At 61.1% G+C, this 17,328-nt stretch overlaps 2 protein-coding genes across 2 annotated transcripts; one reads left to right on the forward strand and one right to left on the reverse strand.

Moving 5' to 3' along the window:
• Window positions 1-1,143: 1,143 nt before the first annotated feature.
• On the forward strand, window positions 1,144-8,195 carry VSIG8 (V-set and immunoglobulin domain containing 8; the record flags this gene model as incomplete). Its single annotated transcript, XM_039730381.1, has 6 exons — window positions 1,144-1,377; window positions 3,814-4,012; window positions 4,782-4,946; window positions 5,443-5,565; window positions 6,659-6,812; window positions 8,024-8,195. Coding segments are annotated over 6 exons (1,047 nt in total), but the record flags the coding sequence as incomplete, so codon positions are not given.
• A 5,921-nt stretch (window positions 8,196-14,116) lies between these two features.
• Window positions 14,117-16,180, reverse strand: SDHC (succinate dehydrogenase complex subunit C; the record flags this gene model as incomplete). Its single annotated transcript, XM_039730380.1, has 2 exons — window positions 14,117-14,547; window positions 15,938-16,180. Coding segments are annotated over 2 exons (348 nt in total), but the record flags the coding sequence as incomplete, so codon positions are not given.
• Between the last annotated feature and the right edge of the window lie 1,148 nt (window positions 16,181-17,328).

Raw genomic sequence — 17,328 nt, forward strand, 5'->3', positions numbered from 1 at the left:
AAGGGCCCCGCACGGGCCGGCTGCCCTCGGAGCCTTCCTGCGCCTTCCTCCTCCTCCTCCTCCTCCTCGCGGCCGCAGCGCCATGGCAGGGCACGGCGCCAGCCTGCTCCTGCTGCTCGGGATGCTGCCAGGTAGGACCGGGACACCGGGGATGCTCCGAGCACCGGGCGGAGCGCGGGACGCGGCCCTGGGCACACCTGGGCACTGGTGACACCTGGGCATTGGTGACACCTGGGCATTGGTGACACCTGCAGCCACCACCGGCGTCCTTGTCACACACCTGTGACACCTTGGTCACACCTGGGTCCTGTTCACACCTGGGCACTGGGCACACCTGCAGCTCCTGGTGACACCTGGGCACACCTGGGCACACGCCTGTGACCTTGGGCACACCTGCGGCCACCACCGGGGTCCTGTGGACAGCGCGGGTGGCATCGAGCCCGGGGTGTCACCGGGGCTGCCAGGGGTGACAGCACCGAGGGGACCGGGACCCACCCGGGACATCCCCGCGGGCGCCCGGGGTGGGAGAGGAGAGCCAGGGGTGGGGGGCTGCAGGTGGGGGTCAGGGGGCTGCAGGCGGGGGGGTTTTAGGGTTGCAGGTGTGGGGTGTTTGGGGCTGCCAGGTGTGGGGGGTTTGGGGGTTTCCAGGTGTCTCAGGGCACAGGTTTGGGGTGTGGTGGCTCCCCGTGCTGCAGCTGCGGGGTCAGGGGTGTCAGGGCACAGGTTTGGGGTGCTCTGGGTCCCTGCTCCTGACGCTTTGGGGGTTTCAGGGTTTGGGGTCAGGGGTCTCAGGGCACAGGTTTGGGGTCCCTGTGCCCCATCCCCGCTCCGCGCGGGGCAGGAGCTGCAGGTGTGGGGCTGTGGGGCGTTCTGGGTGCTGTTTTGGGGGTGTCACTGCCACTTTTGGTGTGACAGTGCCATTTTTGAGGGGTGTCACTACCGTTTCTGGGTGTGCAGTGCCATTTCGGGGGTGACGGGGCCATTTTGAGGTGTGACAGTGCCATTTCGGGGGTGACAGTGCCATTTTGAGGTGTGACAGTGCCATTTTCGGGGGTGCCGGTGCCATTTTGAGGTGTGACAGTGCCATTTCGGGGGTGACGGTGCCATTTTGAGGTGTGACAGTGCCATTTTCGGGGGTGACAGTGCCATTTTGAGGTGTGCCAGCGCCGTTCCGGGGGTGACGGTGCCGCTGTGTCCCCAGCTCTCCTGGTGGCCGTCAGGATCAACGGCAAGGGCCGCGAGGTTCTGTACCTGGCCAAGGGCGACTCGGTCAAGCTGGGCTGTCCCTACGTGCTGGAGCCCGAGGACAACGGCCCCCAGGGCGTGGGGATCGAGTGGATCCAGATCAGCCCCGAGAGACCCAGCCCCGAGAACGTGGTGAGGGGCCGGGGGGCGCGGGGGGCGCGGGGGGAGCTCGGCTGGGAGGGGAGGGACAGAGGGACAGAGGGGACAGAGAGACAGAGGGGACAGAGAGGAATGGAGAGGGACAGACAGAGAGGGACAGGGAGGAACGGGGAAGGACAGAGGGGACAGAGGGGACAGAGAGACAGAGAGACAGAGGGACAGAGAGGAATGGAGAGGGACAGGGAGGAACAGGGAGGGACAGAGGGGACAGAGGGACGGAGAGGAATGGAGAGGGACAGGGAGGGACGGAGGGGACAGGGTGGGATGGAGAGGGACAGGCAGGGATAGGCAGGGACAAGGAGGGACAGAGGGGGACAGAGAGACAGAGGGGACAGGGAGGGACAGAGGGGACAGGGTGGGATGGAGAGGGACAGGCAGGGATAGGCAGGGACAAGGAGGGACAGAGGGACAGAGAGACAGAGTGGGATAGAGGGGACAGAGAGGGACGGGAGGGACAGGCAGGACAGGGAAGCTCAGGAAAGGCACGGAAGGACCAGGCAGGGTCTGGAAGTGCTGGGCAGGACAGGGACAGACAGGGACAGGCAGGACAGGGACAGGCAGGACAGGAAGGGACAGGGAGGACAGGGAAGGCTGGGGAGGGCAGGGCAGGAGCAGGCAGGGTCTGGAAATGCTGGGATGGGAGGATGAAGCAGGATCAGGCAGGGACAGGCAGGACAAGCTGGGATGGGAAGGATGAAGTGGGACAGGCAGGGACAGGCAGGACAAGCTGGGATGGGAGGATGAAGCAGGATCAGGCAGGGACAGGCAGGATTGGGCACGGAAGGGAAGGACAGGCAGGCTCTGGAAGGATGAGGCAGGACAGGCTGGGATGGAGCCCAGCTGAGCAGGATGGACAGGCTGGACAGGGACAGGCCAGAGGGACAGGCAGGGACAGGCAGGATTGGGCACGGCAGGGAAGGACAGGCAGGGTCTGGAAGGGTGAAGCAGGACAGGCTGGGATGGAGCCCAGCAGGATATACAGGCTGGACAGGGACAGGCCAGAGGGACAGGCAGGGCAGGGACAGGCCAGAGGGACAGGCAGGGACAGGCAGGGCAGGGAAGGTCTGGCAGCGTCTGGGTGTGCCAGTCTGGGAAGGACCAGACAGGGCTGGGCTGGGCTGGGCTGGAGGTCAGCCAGGGATGCAGGGACAGGGACAGGCAGGGACAGGCAGGGAAAACAGGACAGGCAGGGACAGGCAGCAAAAGGAAGGAGCAGGCAGGAACCAGCAGGAACAGAGCTGAGCCTAACCCTAACCCAATCCTAACCCTAACCAAGTTTAACCCTAACCCTAAGCCAACCCAACCAACCTTAACTCAAACCCAATCTAAACCCAACCCAACCCCTAATCCTAACCAACCCAAACCCAATCCAACACCAACCCAAACCCAAACCCAACCAACCTTAACTCAACCCAAATCCTAACCAACCTTAACCCTAATCTAAACCCAACCCAACCCTAACCCTGAACTAAAGCCAACCCAAACACTAATCCTAACCCAACCTTAATCCTAACCAATTTAACCAAACCCAAACCCAAACCTAACCAACCTTAACCCTAACTTAAACCGAACCCAACCCCCAATCCTAACTAATCCAAACCCAAACCCAACCAAGCCAAACCCAACCATTATCCTAACTAACCTTAACCCAACTCAACCCAACCCAAACCCAACCAACCAAAACCCAAACCAACCTTAACTCAACCCAAACCGAACCCAAATCCTAACCAACCTTAACCCAACCAACCCAACCCAAACCCAACCCAACCCCAAACCAAATCCAAACCCAACCCAAACCCAACCCAACCCAAACCAAAACCAAACCCAACCCAACCCAAACCCAACTCAACTCAACCCCAAACCAAAACCAAATCCAAACCCAACCGTTATCCTAACCAACCTTAACCCAACTCAACCCAACCCAACCCCAACCCAACCCTTATCCTAACCAACGTTAACCCAACCCAAACCCAACTAACACAAACCCAACCAACCCAAACCTAACCCAAATCCAACCCCAACCCAAACCCAACTCAACCCAACCCAAACCAAAACCAAAACCAAAACCAAACCCAAACCAAACCAACCCAAGCCCAACCCAACCCAAACCCAACCCAAACCAAACCAAACCAAACCCAACCAATCCAAACCCAACCATTATCCTAACCAACGTTAACCCAACTCAACCCAACCCAAAACCAACCCTTATCCTAACCAACCCAAGCCCAACCCAAACCCAACCCAAGCCCAACCCAACCCAAACCCAACCCAAACCAAACCAATCCAATCCCAACCCTTATCCTAACCAACCTTAACCCAACCCAACCCAAACCCACCCCACCCCCAAGCCCCGCCGCGTCCCCGAGGCGGCGCTGACGCTGTCCCCTGTCCCCTGTCCCCTGTCCCCAGTTCCTGTCCTACCAGGACCACCACGTGAACTACGGCAGCTCGGGGCTGCAGGACCGCGTGGCCTTCGTGCAGACGGACCCGGGCCAGCGCGACGCCTCCATCCGCGTGGCCGACCTGCAGGAGAGCGACACCGGCACCTACCAGTGCCGCGTCAAGAAGAACACGGTGGCCGTGCACGAGGTCATTGTCACCGTGCAAGGTGAGGGCGCGCCCGCCGCTGTCACCTGTCCCCTCCCCGAGGTGGCATTGGTTCCCTGTGGTGACGCTGGTGGTGTCACCTGTGCCCTTCTCGTGTGGCACTGGTGGCACTGACAGTGTCCCTGTCCCACTCCCAAGTCGCCTTCCTGGGTGGCACCTGGTGGTGTCACCTGTGTCCCTCTCATGTGGCCCCCAGTGTCACCTGTCCCACACCCAGGTCCCCTTCCTGGCTGGCCCCTGGTGGCACTGGTGGTGTCACCTCTCCCCCTCTCATGTGGCCCGTGGTGGCCCTGACCATGTCCCCTGTCCCCCATCCAGGTGGCCCTGACAGTGTCCCGTGTCCCCCCGCCCCAGGTGACTCCTGTCCCCCCACCCTCCCAGGTGTCCCCTCTCCTGGGTGGTCCCTGCTGACTCCGATGGTGTCCCCCTGAGTGGCCCTGACAGTGTCCCCTGTCCCCCTCCTGGCTGTCCTCGGTCCCTGTCCCCTCCCCGGTGGCTCTGACACTGTCCCTGTCCCGCCTTCTCCTCTCCTGGCTGTCCCTGGTGGTGTCCCTGTCCCTCCCTGTCCCCTATCCTCTGTCCCCTTCCCGGTGTCCCTGTCCCTTGTCTCCTGTCCCTGCCGGTGTCACCATCCCCCTCCCGCGTGTCGCTGTCCCCTGTCACTGTCCCTGCCTATGTCATGGTGTCTCTGCCCCTGCCACTGTCACTGTCCCTGTCCCTCTCCCCGTCCCTGTCACTGTCCCTGTCCCGACGCTGTCCCCTCCCAGCAGAGAAGCCGGCGGCCCCGCAGTGCTGGAGCGAGGGCGATGTGGCCGAGGGGGGCTCGGTGCTGCTGCGCTGCTTCAGCCGGGGGGGCACCGCGCCCCTCAGCTACCAGTGGGCAAAGCTGGCCGAGGGCTACGGGGGGGGGCGCCTGCCCGCGGGCACCCTGCAAGGTGGGTCTGGGGGCTCCGGGGGGCTCCGGGGGGTGTGTCCCTGTGTCCCTCTGTCTGTCCATGTCCCTGCGTCCATGTCCCTGTGTGTCCCCATGTCTGTGTGTCTGTCCCTGTCCATGTGTCCCTCTGTGTCCCTGTCCCTGTGTCTGTCCGTGTCCCCATGTCCCTGTGCCTGTCTGTGTCCCCCTGTCCCTGTGTCCGTCTGTCCCTCTGTGTCCCCCTGTCCCTCTGTGTCCCTGTCCCTGTGTCTGTCCGTGTCCCCATGTCCCTGTGCCTGTCTGTGTCCCCCTGTCCCTGTGTCCGTCTGTCCCTCTGTGTCCCCCTGTCCCTCTGTGTCCCCATGTCCCTGTGTCTCCATGTCCCTGTGTCCCCCTGTCCCGTGTCCGTCTGTCCCTCTGTGTCCCCGTGTCCCCCTGTCCCCCTGTGTCCCTCTGTGTCCCCCTGCCCCGTGTCCCCTGCCCTCACCGAGGTGACAGTGCCACCCGTGCTGTGCCAGGCCGTGCCCCCGGTGACCTCCTGATCCGCAGCCTGACGGGCGCCCACGCTGGCACCTACCAGTGCCGCGTCACCAACCGCGTGGGCTACTCGGTGTGCCAGCTGACCCTGAGCCCGGGGCCGCGTGAGTGACACCGGGGACACCGGGGACACGGGGGACATGGGGGACATTGGGGGCACTGGGGACATTGGGGACACCGGGGACACCGGGGACACCGGGGGCACTGGGGACACTGGGGACACTGGGGGCACTGGGGACATTGGGGACATGGGGGACATTGGGGGCACTGGGGGCACTGGGGACACTGGGGACATTGCCCGGGGCCGCGTGAGTGACACCGGGGACACGGGGGACACTGGGGACACTGGGGACATTGGGGTGTGCCAGCTGACCCTGAGCCCGGGGCCGCGTGAGTGACACTGGGGGTGACACAGGGTGGCACCAGGATGTCTCAGCTCCCAAGGGTGGCTCTGGGTGGCATCAAGGTGTCCCTGAGTTCCAGGCTGGCACCAGGGTGGCTCTGGGTGCCACTGGGGTGGCTCTGGGTGGCACTAGAGTGGCACTGAGTGGCACCGCGGTGGCCCTGGGGTGGCACTGGGTGGCACTGCCTGGGGGTGACACAGGGTGGCAGCAGGATGTCTCAGCTCCCAAGCGTGGCTCTGGGGTGGCATCAAGGTGTCCCCGAGTTCCAGGCTGGCACCAGGGTGGCTCTGGATGGCATCTGGGTGGCACTGGGGTGGCCCTGCGTGGCACTGGGTGGCTCTGGGTGCCACTGGGGTGGCTCTGGGTGGCACTAGAGTGGCTCTGGGTGGCACTGTGGTGGCCCTGGGTGTCACTGTGGTGGCCCTGGGGTGGCACTGGGTGGCACTGTGGTGGCCCTGGGTGCCACTGGGTGGTTCTGGGTGCGACTGGGGTGGCTCTGGGTGCCACTGGGGTGGCACTGGGTGGCACTGTGGTGGTCCTGGGTGGCACTGAGTGGCCCTGGGTGTCACTGTGGTGGCCCTGGGTGGCACTGTGGTGGCACTGGGTGGCATCATGGTGGCCCTGGGTGTCACTGTGGTGGCCCTGGGTGGCTCTGGGTGGCCCTGGGTGTCACTGGGGTGGCACTGGGTGGCCCTGGGTGGCTCTGGGTGCCACTGAGGTGGCCCTGGGTGGCACTGGGTGGCCCTGGGTGCCACCGCGTGCCCGGGCAGCCGGCGGAGGCCGGCGGTGACAGGCCGTGTCCCCGGCGCAGGCGGGCGCCAGGCTGGCATCATCGTGGGCTCCATCCTGGGCTCCCTGCTGCTGCTCAGCCTCCTGGGGCTGCTCATCTGGGCACTGATCGCCCGCTACCAGCGCAAGGAGTGCCAGCGCGCCTGCAGCGACTGCCGGTGCGTGCCGGGGGGCACGGGGTGGCACGGGGTGGCACGGGGCTGTACTGGGCTGTACTGGGTTCTACTGGGCTCTACTGGGCTGTACTGGGCATCAGTGACTGGCACTGGGCACAACTGGGCACAGCTGGGGACAAACAGGCACCACTGGGTGGCACTGGGCACCCTTGGGCACTGTCAGATGCCACCGGGCACCGATGGCCACTGCAGGCCAGCTCTGGGTGCCACCAGGCACTGCTGGGGACAAACGGGCACCACTGGGTGGCACTGGGTGGGTGGCACCAACTACAGGGGGATACCAGCTGGGCTGTGCTGGGCACCCGTGACTGGCACTGGGCACTGCTGGGTGCTACTGGGCACTGCTGGGGACAAACGGGACACACTGGGTGGCACTGGGTGGGTGGCACCAACTACAGGGGGATACCAAGGGGTTCTGATGGGTGCCACCAAGCACAGAGGGGTGGCACAGGGCACTGAGGGACACCCAGGAGTGTCACCAAGCAGGGGTGGGTGGCACAGGGCGCTGATTGTCACCAAGGGGTGCCAGTGGGTGCCATCAAGCACAGAGGGTGGCACAGGGCACTGACGGTCCCCAAGGGATGTCACCAGGCTCAGGGGGTGACACAGGGCACTGAGGGACACCAAGGGACACCCAGGGGTGTCACCAAGCAGGGGAGGGTGGCACAGGGCTGATTGTCACCAATGAGTGTCACCAGGCTCAGGGGGTGGCACAGGGCACTGACGGTCCCCAAGGGGTGCCACCAAGCAGGGGACAGTGGCACAGGGCACTGATGGTCACCAATGGGTGCCACCAGACACAGGAGGGTGGCACAGAGCACTCAGGGACACCCACGGGTGCCAATGGGTGTCACCAAGCAGGGGTGGGTGGCACAGGGCACTGAGGGACACCAAGGGACACCCAGGGGTGCCAATGGGTGTCACCAAGCAGGGGTGGGTGGCACAGGGCACTGAGGGACACCCAGGGGTGCCAATGGGTGTCCCCAAGCACAAAGGGGTGGCACAGGGCACTGATGGACACCCAGAGGTGTCACCAAGCAGGGGATGGTGGCACAGGGCTGATTGTCACCAATGAGTGCCACCAGGCTCAGGGGGTGGCACAGGGCACTGAGGGACACCCAGGGGTGCCAGTGAGCGCCACGAGCGCGGTGCCACCCCCGCGGTGGCAGCTGACGCGCTGTCCCCCGGCGCAGGAGCAGCACGGGTGGCACCATGCCCCGGCCCTGCGCCGCCTGTGCCCACCACTCGTACTCGCCGCACGGCATCAGCTACATGCAGTGCCAGCACGGCGACAGCGACGAGCGCGCGGCCGCGCTGCTCTGCAACGACGGCATGCGACACCAGGTGACCTGCCCCGCGCTGTGACACCGCGCCGCAGCGACAGAGCGACAGACAGCGACAGAGCGACAGACAGCGACACACAGCGAGGGACAGCGACAGCGACAGAAAGAGCCGGTCTGACAGAGTGACGGCAGGAGCGGCTCCGGAAGCCCAAAAAACTCAAAAAAGCTACAAAATCCCACAAAATCACACAGAATTACCCCCCAAATTCCATAAAATTGTTCAAAATCCCCCAAAATTCCTGTCCTGGAGGTGCCTCGCGGGGACACCGCGGGGACAGGGACAAGGGACAAGTGACGCCGGTCTGACAAGGTGATGGCAGGAGCGGCTCCGGAAGCCAAAAAAAACCCGAAAAAATTTCAAAATCTTACAAAATCCTACAGAATCTCCCCCCCAAAATTCCATAAAATTGTTCAAAATCCCCCAAAATTCCTGTCCTGGAGCTCCCTCGCGGGGCCACCGCGGGGACAAAAAAGCTACAAAATCCCACAAAATCACACAGAATTACCCCCCAAATTCCATAAAATTGTTCAAAATCCCCCAAAATTCCTGTCCTGGAGGTGCCTCGCGGGGACACCGCGGGGACGGGGACAGCGACAGTGACAGCGACAGAGAGAGCCGGCCCCACAAAGTGACGGCAGGAGCGGCTCCGGAAGCCCAAAAAAGTTTCAAAATTCTACAAAATCAAAAAGAATTCCCCCCCAAAATTCCATAAAAATTTTCAAAATCCCCCAAAATTCCTGTCCTGGAGCTCCCTCGCGGGGACAGCACGGGGATGGGGACAGGGACAGCGACAGCGACAGAAAGAGCCGGCCCCACAAAGTGACGGCAGGAGCGGCTCCGGAAGCCCAAAAAACTCAAAAAAGCTACAAAATCACACAGAATTACCCCCAAAATTCCATAAAATTGTTCAAAATCCCCCAAAATTCCTGTCCTGGAGCTCCTTCGCAGGGACAGGGACAGGGACAGAGAGAGCCGGCCCCACAAAGTGACGGCAGGAGCGGCTCCAGAAGCCCAAAAAAAAGCAAAAAACTTCAAAATCAAACAGAATTTCCCCCCAAAATTCCATAAAAATTGTTCAAAATGCCCAAAAATTCCTGTCCTGGAGCTCCCTCACGGGGCCACCACGGGGATGGGGACAGGGACAGCGACAGTGAGAGCTGGTCTGACAGAGTGATGGCAGGAGCGGCTCCAGAAGCCAAAAAAAGCTTCAAAATCTTACAAAATCCCACAGAATCCTACAAAATTTCTCCCAAAATTCCATAAAAATTGTTCAAAATCCCCCAAAATTCCTGTCCTGGAGCTCCCTCGCGGGGCCACCGCAGGGACGGGGAAAAGGGACAGAAAGAGCCGGCCCCACAAAGTGACGGCAGGAGCGGCTCCGGAAGCCCAAAAAACTCAAAAAAGCTACAAAATCACACAGAATTACCCCCAAAATTCCATAAAATTGTTCAAAATCCCCCAAAATTCCTGTCCTGGAGGTGCCTCGCGGGGACACCGCGGGGACAGGGACAAGGGACAGTGAGAGACGGTCTGACAAAGCGACGGCAGGAGCGGCTCCGGAAGCCAAAAAACCCCAGAAAAAGTTTCAAAATCTTACAAAATTCTACAGAATCTCCCCCCCAAAATTCCATAAAAATTTTCAAAATCCCCCAAAATTCCTGTCCTGGAGCTCCCTCGCGGGGCCACCGCGGGGATGGGGACAGGGACAGGGACAGTGACAGAAAGAGCCGGTCTGACAGAGTGACGGCAGGAGCGGCTCCGGAAGCCCAAAAAACTCAAAAGAGCTACAAAATCACACAGAATTACCCCCCAAATTCCATAAAATTGTTCAAAATCCCCCAAAATTCCTGTCCTGGAGGTGCCTCGCGGGGACACCGCGGGGACAGGGACAAGGGACAGTGAGAGACGGTCTGACAAAGCGACGGCAGGAGCGGCTCCGGAAGCCAAAAAACCCCAGAAAAAGTTTCAAAATCTTACAAAATTCTACAGAATCTCCCCCCCAAAATTCCATAAAAATTTTCAAAATCCCCCAAAATTCCTGTCCTGGAGCTCCCTCGCGGGGACAGCACGGGGATGGGGACAGGGACAGCGACAGCGACAGAAAGAGCCGGCCCCACAAAGTGACGGCAGGAGCGGCTCCGGAAGCCCAAAAAACTCAAAAAAGCTACAAAATCACACAGAATTACCCCCAAAATTCCATAAAATTGTTCAAAATCCCCCAAAATTCCTGTCCTGGAGCTCCTTCGCAGGGACAGGGACAGGGACAGAGAGAGCCGGCCCGCAGAAGTGACGGCAGGAGCGGCTCCAGAAGCCCAAAAAAACCCAAAAAAGTTTCAAAATCTTACAAAATCCTACAGAATTCCCCCCCAAAATTCCATAAAAATTTTCAAAATCCCCCAAAATTCCTGTCCTGGAGCTCCCTCGCGGGGACAGCACGGGGATGGGGACAGGGGACAGTGAGAGCCGGCCCCACAAAGTGACGGCAGGAGCGGCTCCAGAAGCCCAAAAAAAAGCAAAAAACTTCAAAATCAAACAGAATTTCCCCCCAAAATTCCATAAAAATTGTTCAAAATGCCCAAAAATTCCTGTCCTGGAGCTCCCTCACGGGGCCACCACGGGGATGGGGACAGGGACAGCGACAGTGAGAGCTGGTCTGACAGAGTGATGGCAGGAGCGGCTCCAGAAGCCAAAAAAAGCTTCAAAATCTTACAAAATCCCACAGAATCCTACAAAATTTCTCCCAAAATTCCATAAAAATTGTTCAAAATCCCCCAAAATTCCTGTCCTGGAGCTCCCTCGCGGGGCCACCGCAGGGACGGGGACAAGGGACAGAAAGAGCCGACCCCACAAAGTGACGGCAGGAGCGGCTCCGGAAGCCCAAAAATCCCTAAAACCGTTCAAAATCCTACCAAAATCCCACAGAATTCCCCCAAAATCCCACAAAATCCTTGAAAGTCCCCAAAATGTCCTTTCCCGGAGCTGCCTCGCGGGGCCACCGCGGTGACAGTGACAGTGACAGTGACAATGAGAGCCAGCCCGACACGGCGACGGCAGGAGCGGCTCTGACCGCCCCAAAAAACCCCGAAAAACCCCAAATCGCCCCAAAATCCCCGCCCCGCTCCGCTCTCCCCTGGTTTTGTTGCTTTATTTGGGGGTTTGGCCCCTTTTTTTACGCTTCCCCCCCCAAAAAAAAGTCCCAGTTCCCATCCCCCATTCCCAGTTCATTCCCAGTTCAATCCCAGTTCCCATCCCCCATTCCCAGTTCATTCCCAGCTCCCCCAGTGCCCCCTCGCAGCCCCCCCGCGGTGTCATTGTCACCTCTGTCACCCAAAAGCTCCGCCCCCACCTTTGGGGGTTTTTTTGGGGTTTTTGGGGTTTGAGGAAAAACGAACCCAGAACCAGGGAAAAAAAAAAAAAAAGTGGAAAAAATGAAAAAAATGGAAAAGGAAACGGAATAAAATTGAGAGAATTGAGATGGGAGTGGCGTGACAGGGGACAGAGGGACAGAGGGACAGGGGAGGGGACAGAGGGGACAGAGGGACAGGGGAGGGGACAGAGGGGACAGAAATGGCGAAAGGGATGGGGACAGACCCCTCCTGTCCCTTTGTGGCCCCTCCTGTCCCTGTCGCGACACTGAGACCCGCCGGGGGGCGGAGCCAGCAGGGGCGTGGTCGTGAAGGGGGCGTGGTTAATGGTAATGACGTGGTTGGCTCCGCCCCCGTGGAGAGCCCGTAACGGCCGCCAGGGGGCGCTCGCGGCGGTTGCCGGGCAACGCAAACATGGCGGGGCAGGTGGGGGAGGGGGAAAATGGGGGAAAAAGGGGAAAAGTGAGACCGCGGGCACCTCCTGCCGCACGCGCGGCGCTCCCAGGTGAGCCCCGGGCACCTCGGGGACCCCCGGGCACCCACACCTGGGGACACACAGGGACACAGCTGGGTACACCGGGGACACCCCCAGGGCTCAGGGAGGGGCGGGGCAGGGGTGGCACAGAGCAGACAGGAGAGGGGACAGGGACAGGGGACATGGGGGGACACAGGGACACGGGGGTGTGGGGATAAAGGGGACACAGATACGGGGGCTGTGGGGACAAAGGGACATGGGCATGGGGGCAGGGGGATGTGGGGACCAAGGGACAGTTTTGGGGACAGTTTTGGGGGCGTTCCCACCAGGAGAGCTCCCAGGCCCTTTTGGGGGGTCCCCACCCCATGTCCCCTCCCTGGGGACCCCCCTGACCCCCCTCCCTCCATCCCACAGCTGCAGAAACCTTGGGACACGGAACCTTCTGGAAAGGACCAGGGGGGTCCCAGCGGGGGCTCCCCCCACCCTGAGACCCCAAAACCTGGGGACATCCCTGAGGGGGGACCCTGTCCCCAAAATGCCCCCGCGGAGGAACCCTGTCCCCTAAGTCCCTATGGCTGGGGACCCTGTCCCCAAAATCCCCCCGGCTCCTGAGCCCCTGCAGGTGGCTCTGCTGTCATTGTCCCCTCCCCTGGGGACAATCCCCCCCCAATCCCACACTTCCCCCCCTCAGGGGGGCACAGGAGGGTCTGGGCCCCCCAAAAAGGGGAAATAAAGGCTGGGAAATGCAGGAAATCCTTGGAATGAGCCCAAATCCATTCGGGGTTCAGGGTTTGGTTCCCTCCTCTTCCTCCTCCCCGATCCCAGGGGAGGATTCTTAATTAGGAAATTAATTGGGGATGGGATTGGGATGGGATCAAACCCCCCCACATCCCTCCTGCCACCCCAAAATCCCAACCTGGAGAGGATTTTCCCCCAAAAATCCCGGATTTTCCCAGCATATCCCTCCCCACATGGAGCTGGGACAGAAACTCGGGGTGGCAAAGGCTCCAAAATCCCAAATTCCACCCCAAATCCCCCAGGCTCGTCCCTGCTCCTCCAGGAACTGCAGATTTTGGGGTTTTTTCCACGTTTTTTCCACTGGGAGCAGCAATTCCCCAAATCCCAGAGGAGAATCCCACGGGTGAGGGACAGGGAGGGACACGGGGCTGGAGGGTCAGAGCTGCTTTATTGCCCAGGGGACAGGTGACAACGCCTGCGGTGACAAACCCCTCCCCACCAGGGAACCTGCAAGGGAGGCTCCAAAATCGGGATTTTCCCCCCAAAATGGGCTCAATCATGGAATTCCCACGGGGCCGAGCACCCCAGGGGTGGCAGCGGGGTGGCAGTGAGATGTCACCTGTCACCCACCCCCGTCAGGTGCTGCCTCCCCACTGGAAGGAGGCTCCAAAATCGGGATTTTCCCCCCAAAATGTGCTGAACCATGGAATTCCCACTGGGTTGAGGGCCCCAGGGGTGGCAGCAGGGTGGCAGTGGGGTGGCAGTGGGGTGGCAGTGACATGTCACCTGTCACCCACCCCTGTGGGGCGCTGCCTCCCCACTGGTAAGGAAAGCTCCAAAACTGGGATTTTCCCCCCAAAATGGGCTCAATCTTGGAATTCCCACTGGGTTGAGGGCCCCAGGGGTGGCAGCGGGGTGGCAGTGAGATGTCACCTGGCACCCACCCCCGTGGGGCGCTGCCTCCCCACTGGCAAAGGGAGGCTCCTAAATCGGGATTTTCCCCCCAAAATGGGCTCAATCTTGGAATTCCCACTGGGTTGAGGGCCCCAGGGGTGGCAGCGGGGTGGCAGTGAGATGTCACCTGTCACCCACCCCCGTGGGGCGCTGCCTCCCCACTGGCAAAGGGAGGCTCCAAAATCGGGATTTTCCCCCCAAAATGGGCTGAATCATGGAATTCCCACCGGGTTGAGGGCCCCAGGGGTGGCAGCAGGGTGGCAGTGGGGTGGCAGTGACATGTCACCTGTCACCCACCCCTATGGGGTGCTGCCTCCCCACTGGCAAGGGAAGATCCAAAACTGGGATTTTCCCCCCAAAATGGGCTCAATCATGGAATTCCCACGGGGCCGAGCACCCCAGCGGTGGCAGCGGGGTGGCAGCGCGGTGTCACCTGTCACCCACGCCCCTGGGGCGCTGCCTCAATGGAGCTCCTTGTCCCGCTGCGATCCCACCCCATTCCCGGCCCCATTGCCAAGCCCACTCGTGGGGACACAGATCCCGCATTGTCCCGGCCTCGGGGACACGTGGGGCCACGTGGGGGACACCACGGGGGACACCACGGGGGACACGCAGCGCTGCTGGCAGGGAGCAGGGGCAGCCCTGCTCATCCCGGGTTTTTGGGCAGGGGGAGGCAGTGTCACCTTCCCGGGCGGGAGGAATTCCGGGAATGCCGGGAATCGCGGGGCTGCCGCTGTCACAGCGCGGCCAGGCCGGCCGAGGACAGCAGCGTCAGGGCCAGCACCAGCAGCCCCGACTGCGTCACCTGCGGCAGCCTCAGCCCCTTGCCCAGGTCCCAGGCCTGCGGAGACACGGGGGACAGCGCTGTCACTGTCACTGTCCCCGAGCCCTGCTGGGGGTCCCTGCCGGGGGGGGACCCGAGCCCACAACCGGGGGGATCCTCCCGCAGTGTGCCCTGATCCCACTGCCCTCCTGCTCCCCGGTCCCACAGCCTTCCCATCCCCTCTCCCCCTTTTTTCCCATTTCCTCTCCCCCTTTTTCCATCCCCTCTCCCCCTTTTACCCCTTTCCCTCCCCCTTTTTCTCACTTCCTCTCCCCTTCCCCATCTCTTCTCCCCTTTCCCTGTCCCCTTTCTCCTTTCCCATCCTTTTCCCCACTTCCTCTCCCCCTTTCCATCCCTTTTTCCTGCCCTTTTTCCCACCCCCTCTCCCCTTTCCTTTCCCACTTTTATCCCAGTTATCCCACTCCCTTTCATCCCAGTTCCTGCTCCCTTCCCCCTCCCCCCTTTCCCATCCTTCTCCCCTCATTCCATCCCCTCTCCCCATTCCCATTCACACTTTTCCCATTCCCATTATTCCCACCCTCCCCATTCCCATTATTCCCATTTTTCCCATTATCCCCATAATGTGGAAAACCCAGAGCCCCCCAAACCCCAGGGGCTGGTCTGGGGTCACACCTGGGAATTCCACGGATCCAGAATTCCCAAAACCCCACCCAGCCCTGGAGCACCCCCAGGGCCACCCCAGTGCCCCAGTCCCAGTTCCACACTGGGAGCACTGGGATGCTCTGGAATGGGCTCCCAAACCCCCCCAACCTTTTGTGCCGTTCCCAAAAAAAACCCTCAATCCCAGTGACCCGGGCTGGGGGGACACCCCAGTGCCACCCCAGTGTCACCTGCTGTCCCCAAAAAGGCTCCTGGGGACATTCCAGGTGCACAATTCCCAGTTCCACACTGGGATGCTCCCATAAAACCCCTCCAGCCATTCCCAACCTTTTGTGCCGTTCCCAAAAAAAACCCTCAATCCCAGGGACCCGGCAGGGGGGATGCCCCAGTGCCACCCCAGTGTCACCTGCTGTCCCCAAAAAGGCTCCTGGGGACATTCCAGGTGCAGAACTCCCAGTTCCACACTGGGATGCCCCTCCAGCCATTCCCAACCTTTTGTGCCGTTCCCAAAAAAAACCCTCAATCCCAGGGACCCGGCAGGGGGGATGCCCCAGTGCCACCCCAGTGTCACCTGCTGTCCCCAAAAAGGCTCCTGGGGACATTCCAGGTGCAGAACTCCCAGTTCCACACTGGGATGCCCCTCCAGCCATTCCCAACCTTTTGTGCCAATCCTTAAAACCCCCTCAATCCCAGTGATCCGGGCAGGGGGACGCCCCGGTGCCACCCCCGGTGCCACCCCCGTGCCACCCCGTGTCCCCGGTGTCCCCGCGGTGGCCGGGGGCCTCACCAGGTGGCGCACGCCGTTCCAGGTGTGGTAGCACAAGGGCAGGGCCAGCAGGAACTTGGCCGAGCAGACGAGGGCGGGGCCCAGGCTCAGCGCCCGCACCTGCGCCAGGTAATGGGGGAAGGACTCGGGCAGCAGCAGGGCAGCCAGAGAGAACACGGACACACCTGGGGACACGGGGGGGACACCCGTCAGGGACACACCTGGGGACACTGACACACCTGGGGACACGGGGAGATACACCTGGGACAGGGACACACCTGGGGACACAGGGAGACACACCTGGGGACACTGACACACCTGGGACACACAGGGATACACCTGGAATAGGGACAGGGACACGCCTGAGGACACAGAGAGATACACCTGGGACAGGGACACACCTGGGGACACTGACACACCTGGGGACACACAGGGATACACCTGGAATAGGGACAGGGACACGCCTGGAGACACAGAGAGATACACCTGGGACAGGGACACGCCTGGGGACACTGGGGGGACACCCGTCAGGGACACACCTGGGACAGGGACACACCTGGGGATACACCTGGGGACACACGGGGGGGACACCCATCAGAGACACACCTGGGGACACGGACACACCTGGGACACACAGGGATACACCTGGGGAACAAACAGGGATACACCTGGAGAATCACCCTAAACCCCAAACACCACCCTGAACCGCCCCAAACCCCAAAAAACTGCCCTGAACCCGCCCTAAAAACACCCCAAACCCCAAAACACCACCCTAAACCTGCCCCAAACCCCAAACACCACCCTGAACCCGCCCCAAAAACCATGAACCCACCCCAAAAACACCCTAAACCCCACAAAACCACCCTAAAAACCCTGAACCCGCCATAAACCCGCCCCAAAAACACCCTAAACCCCAAAAACCCACCGTGAACCCACCCTAAAACCCCGAACCCAACCCAAAACAACCCTAAACCCACCCCAAAAACCCTGAACCCGCCCTAAACCCACCCCAAAAACACCCTAAACCCCAAAAAACCACCCTGAACCCGCTCTAAAAACCCTGAACCTGCCCCAAAAACCCTAAACCCAGAAAAAAACAACCCTAAACCCACCCTAAACCCCAAACCCACCCTGAACCCACCCTAAAAACACCCCAGAAACCCCAAACCCACCCTAAAAACCCTGAATCCACCCCAAAAACCCTGAACCCGCCCTAAAAACATCCTAAACTCACCCCAAAAACCCTGAACCCCAAAAAACCACCCTGAACCCACCCTCAAAACACCCCAGAAACCCCAAACCCACCCTGAACCCGCCCTGAGCCCCCCCAAAACAACCCTAAACGCAGAAAAAAACCCCTAAATCCACCCCAAAACCCCGAAATCCCTTCCCAGTCCATCCCAGTCCCTCCC

Source organism: Passer montanus, unplaced genomic scaffold (assembly GCF_014805655.1).
Source record: "Passer montanus isolate IOZ18808 unplaced genomic scaffold, ASM1480565v1 scaffold713, whole genome shotgun sequence".
Lineage (NCBI taxonomy): Eukaryota > Metazoa > Chordata > Aves > Passeriformes > Passeridae > Passer > Passer montanus.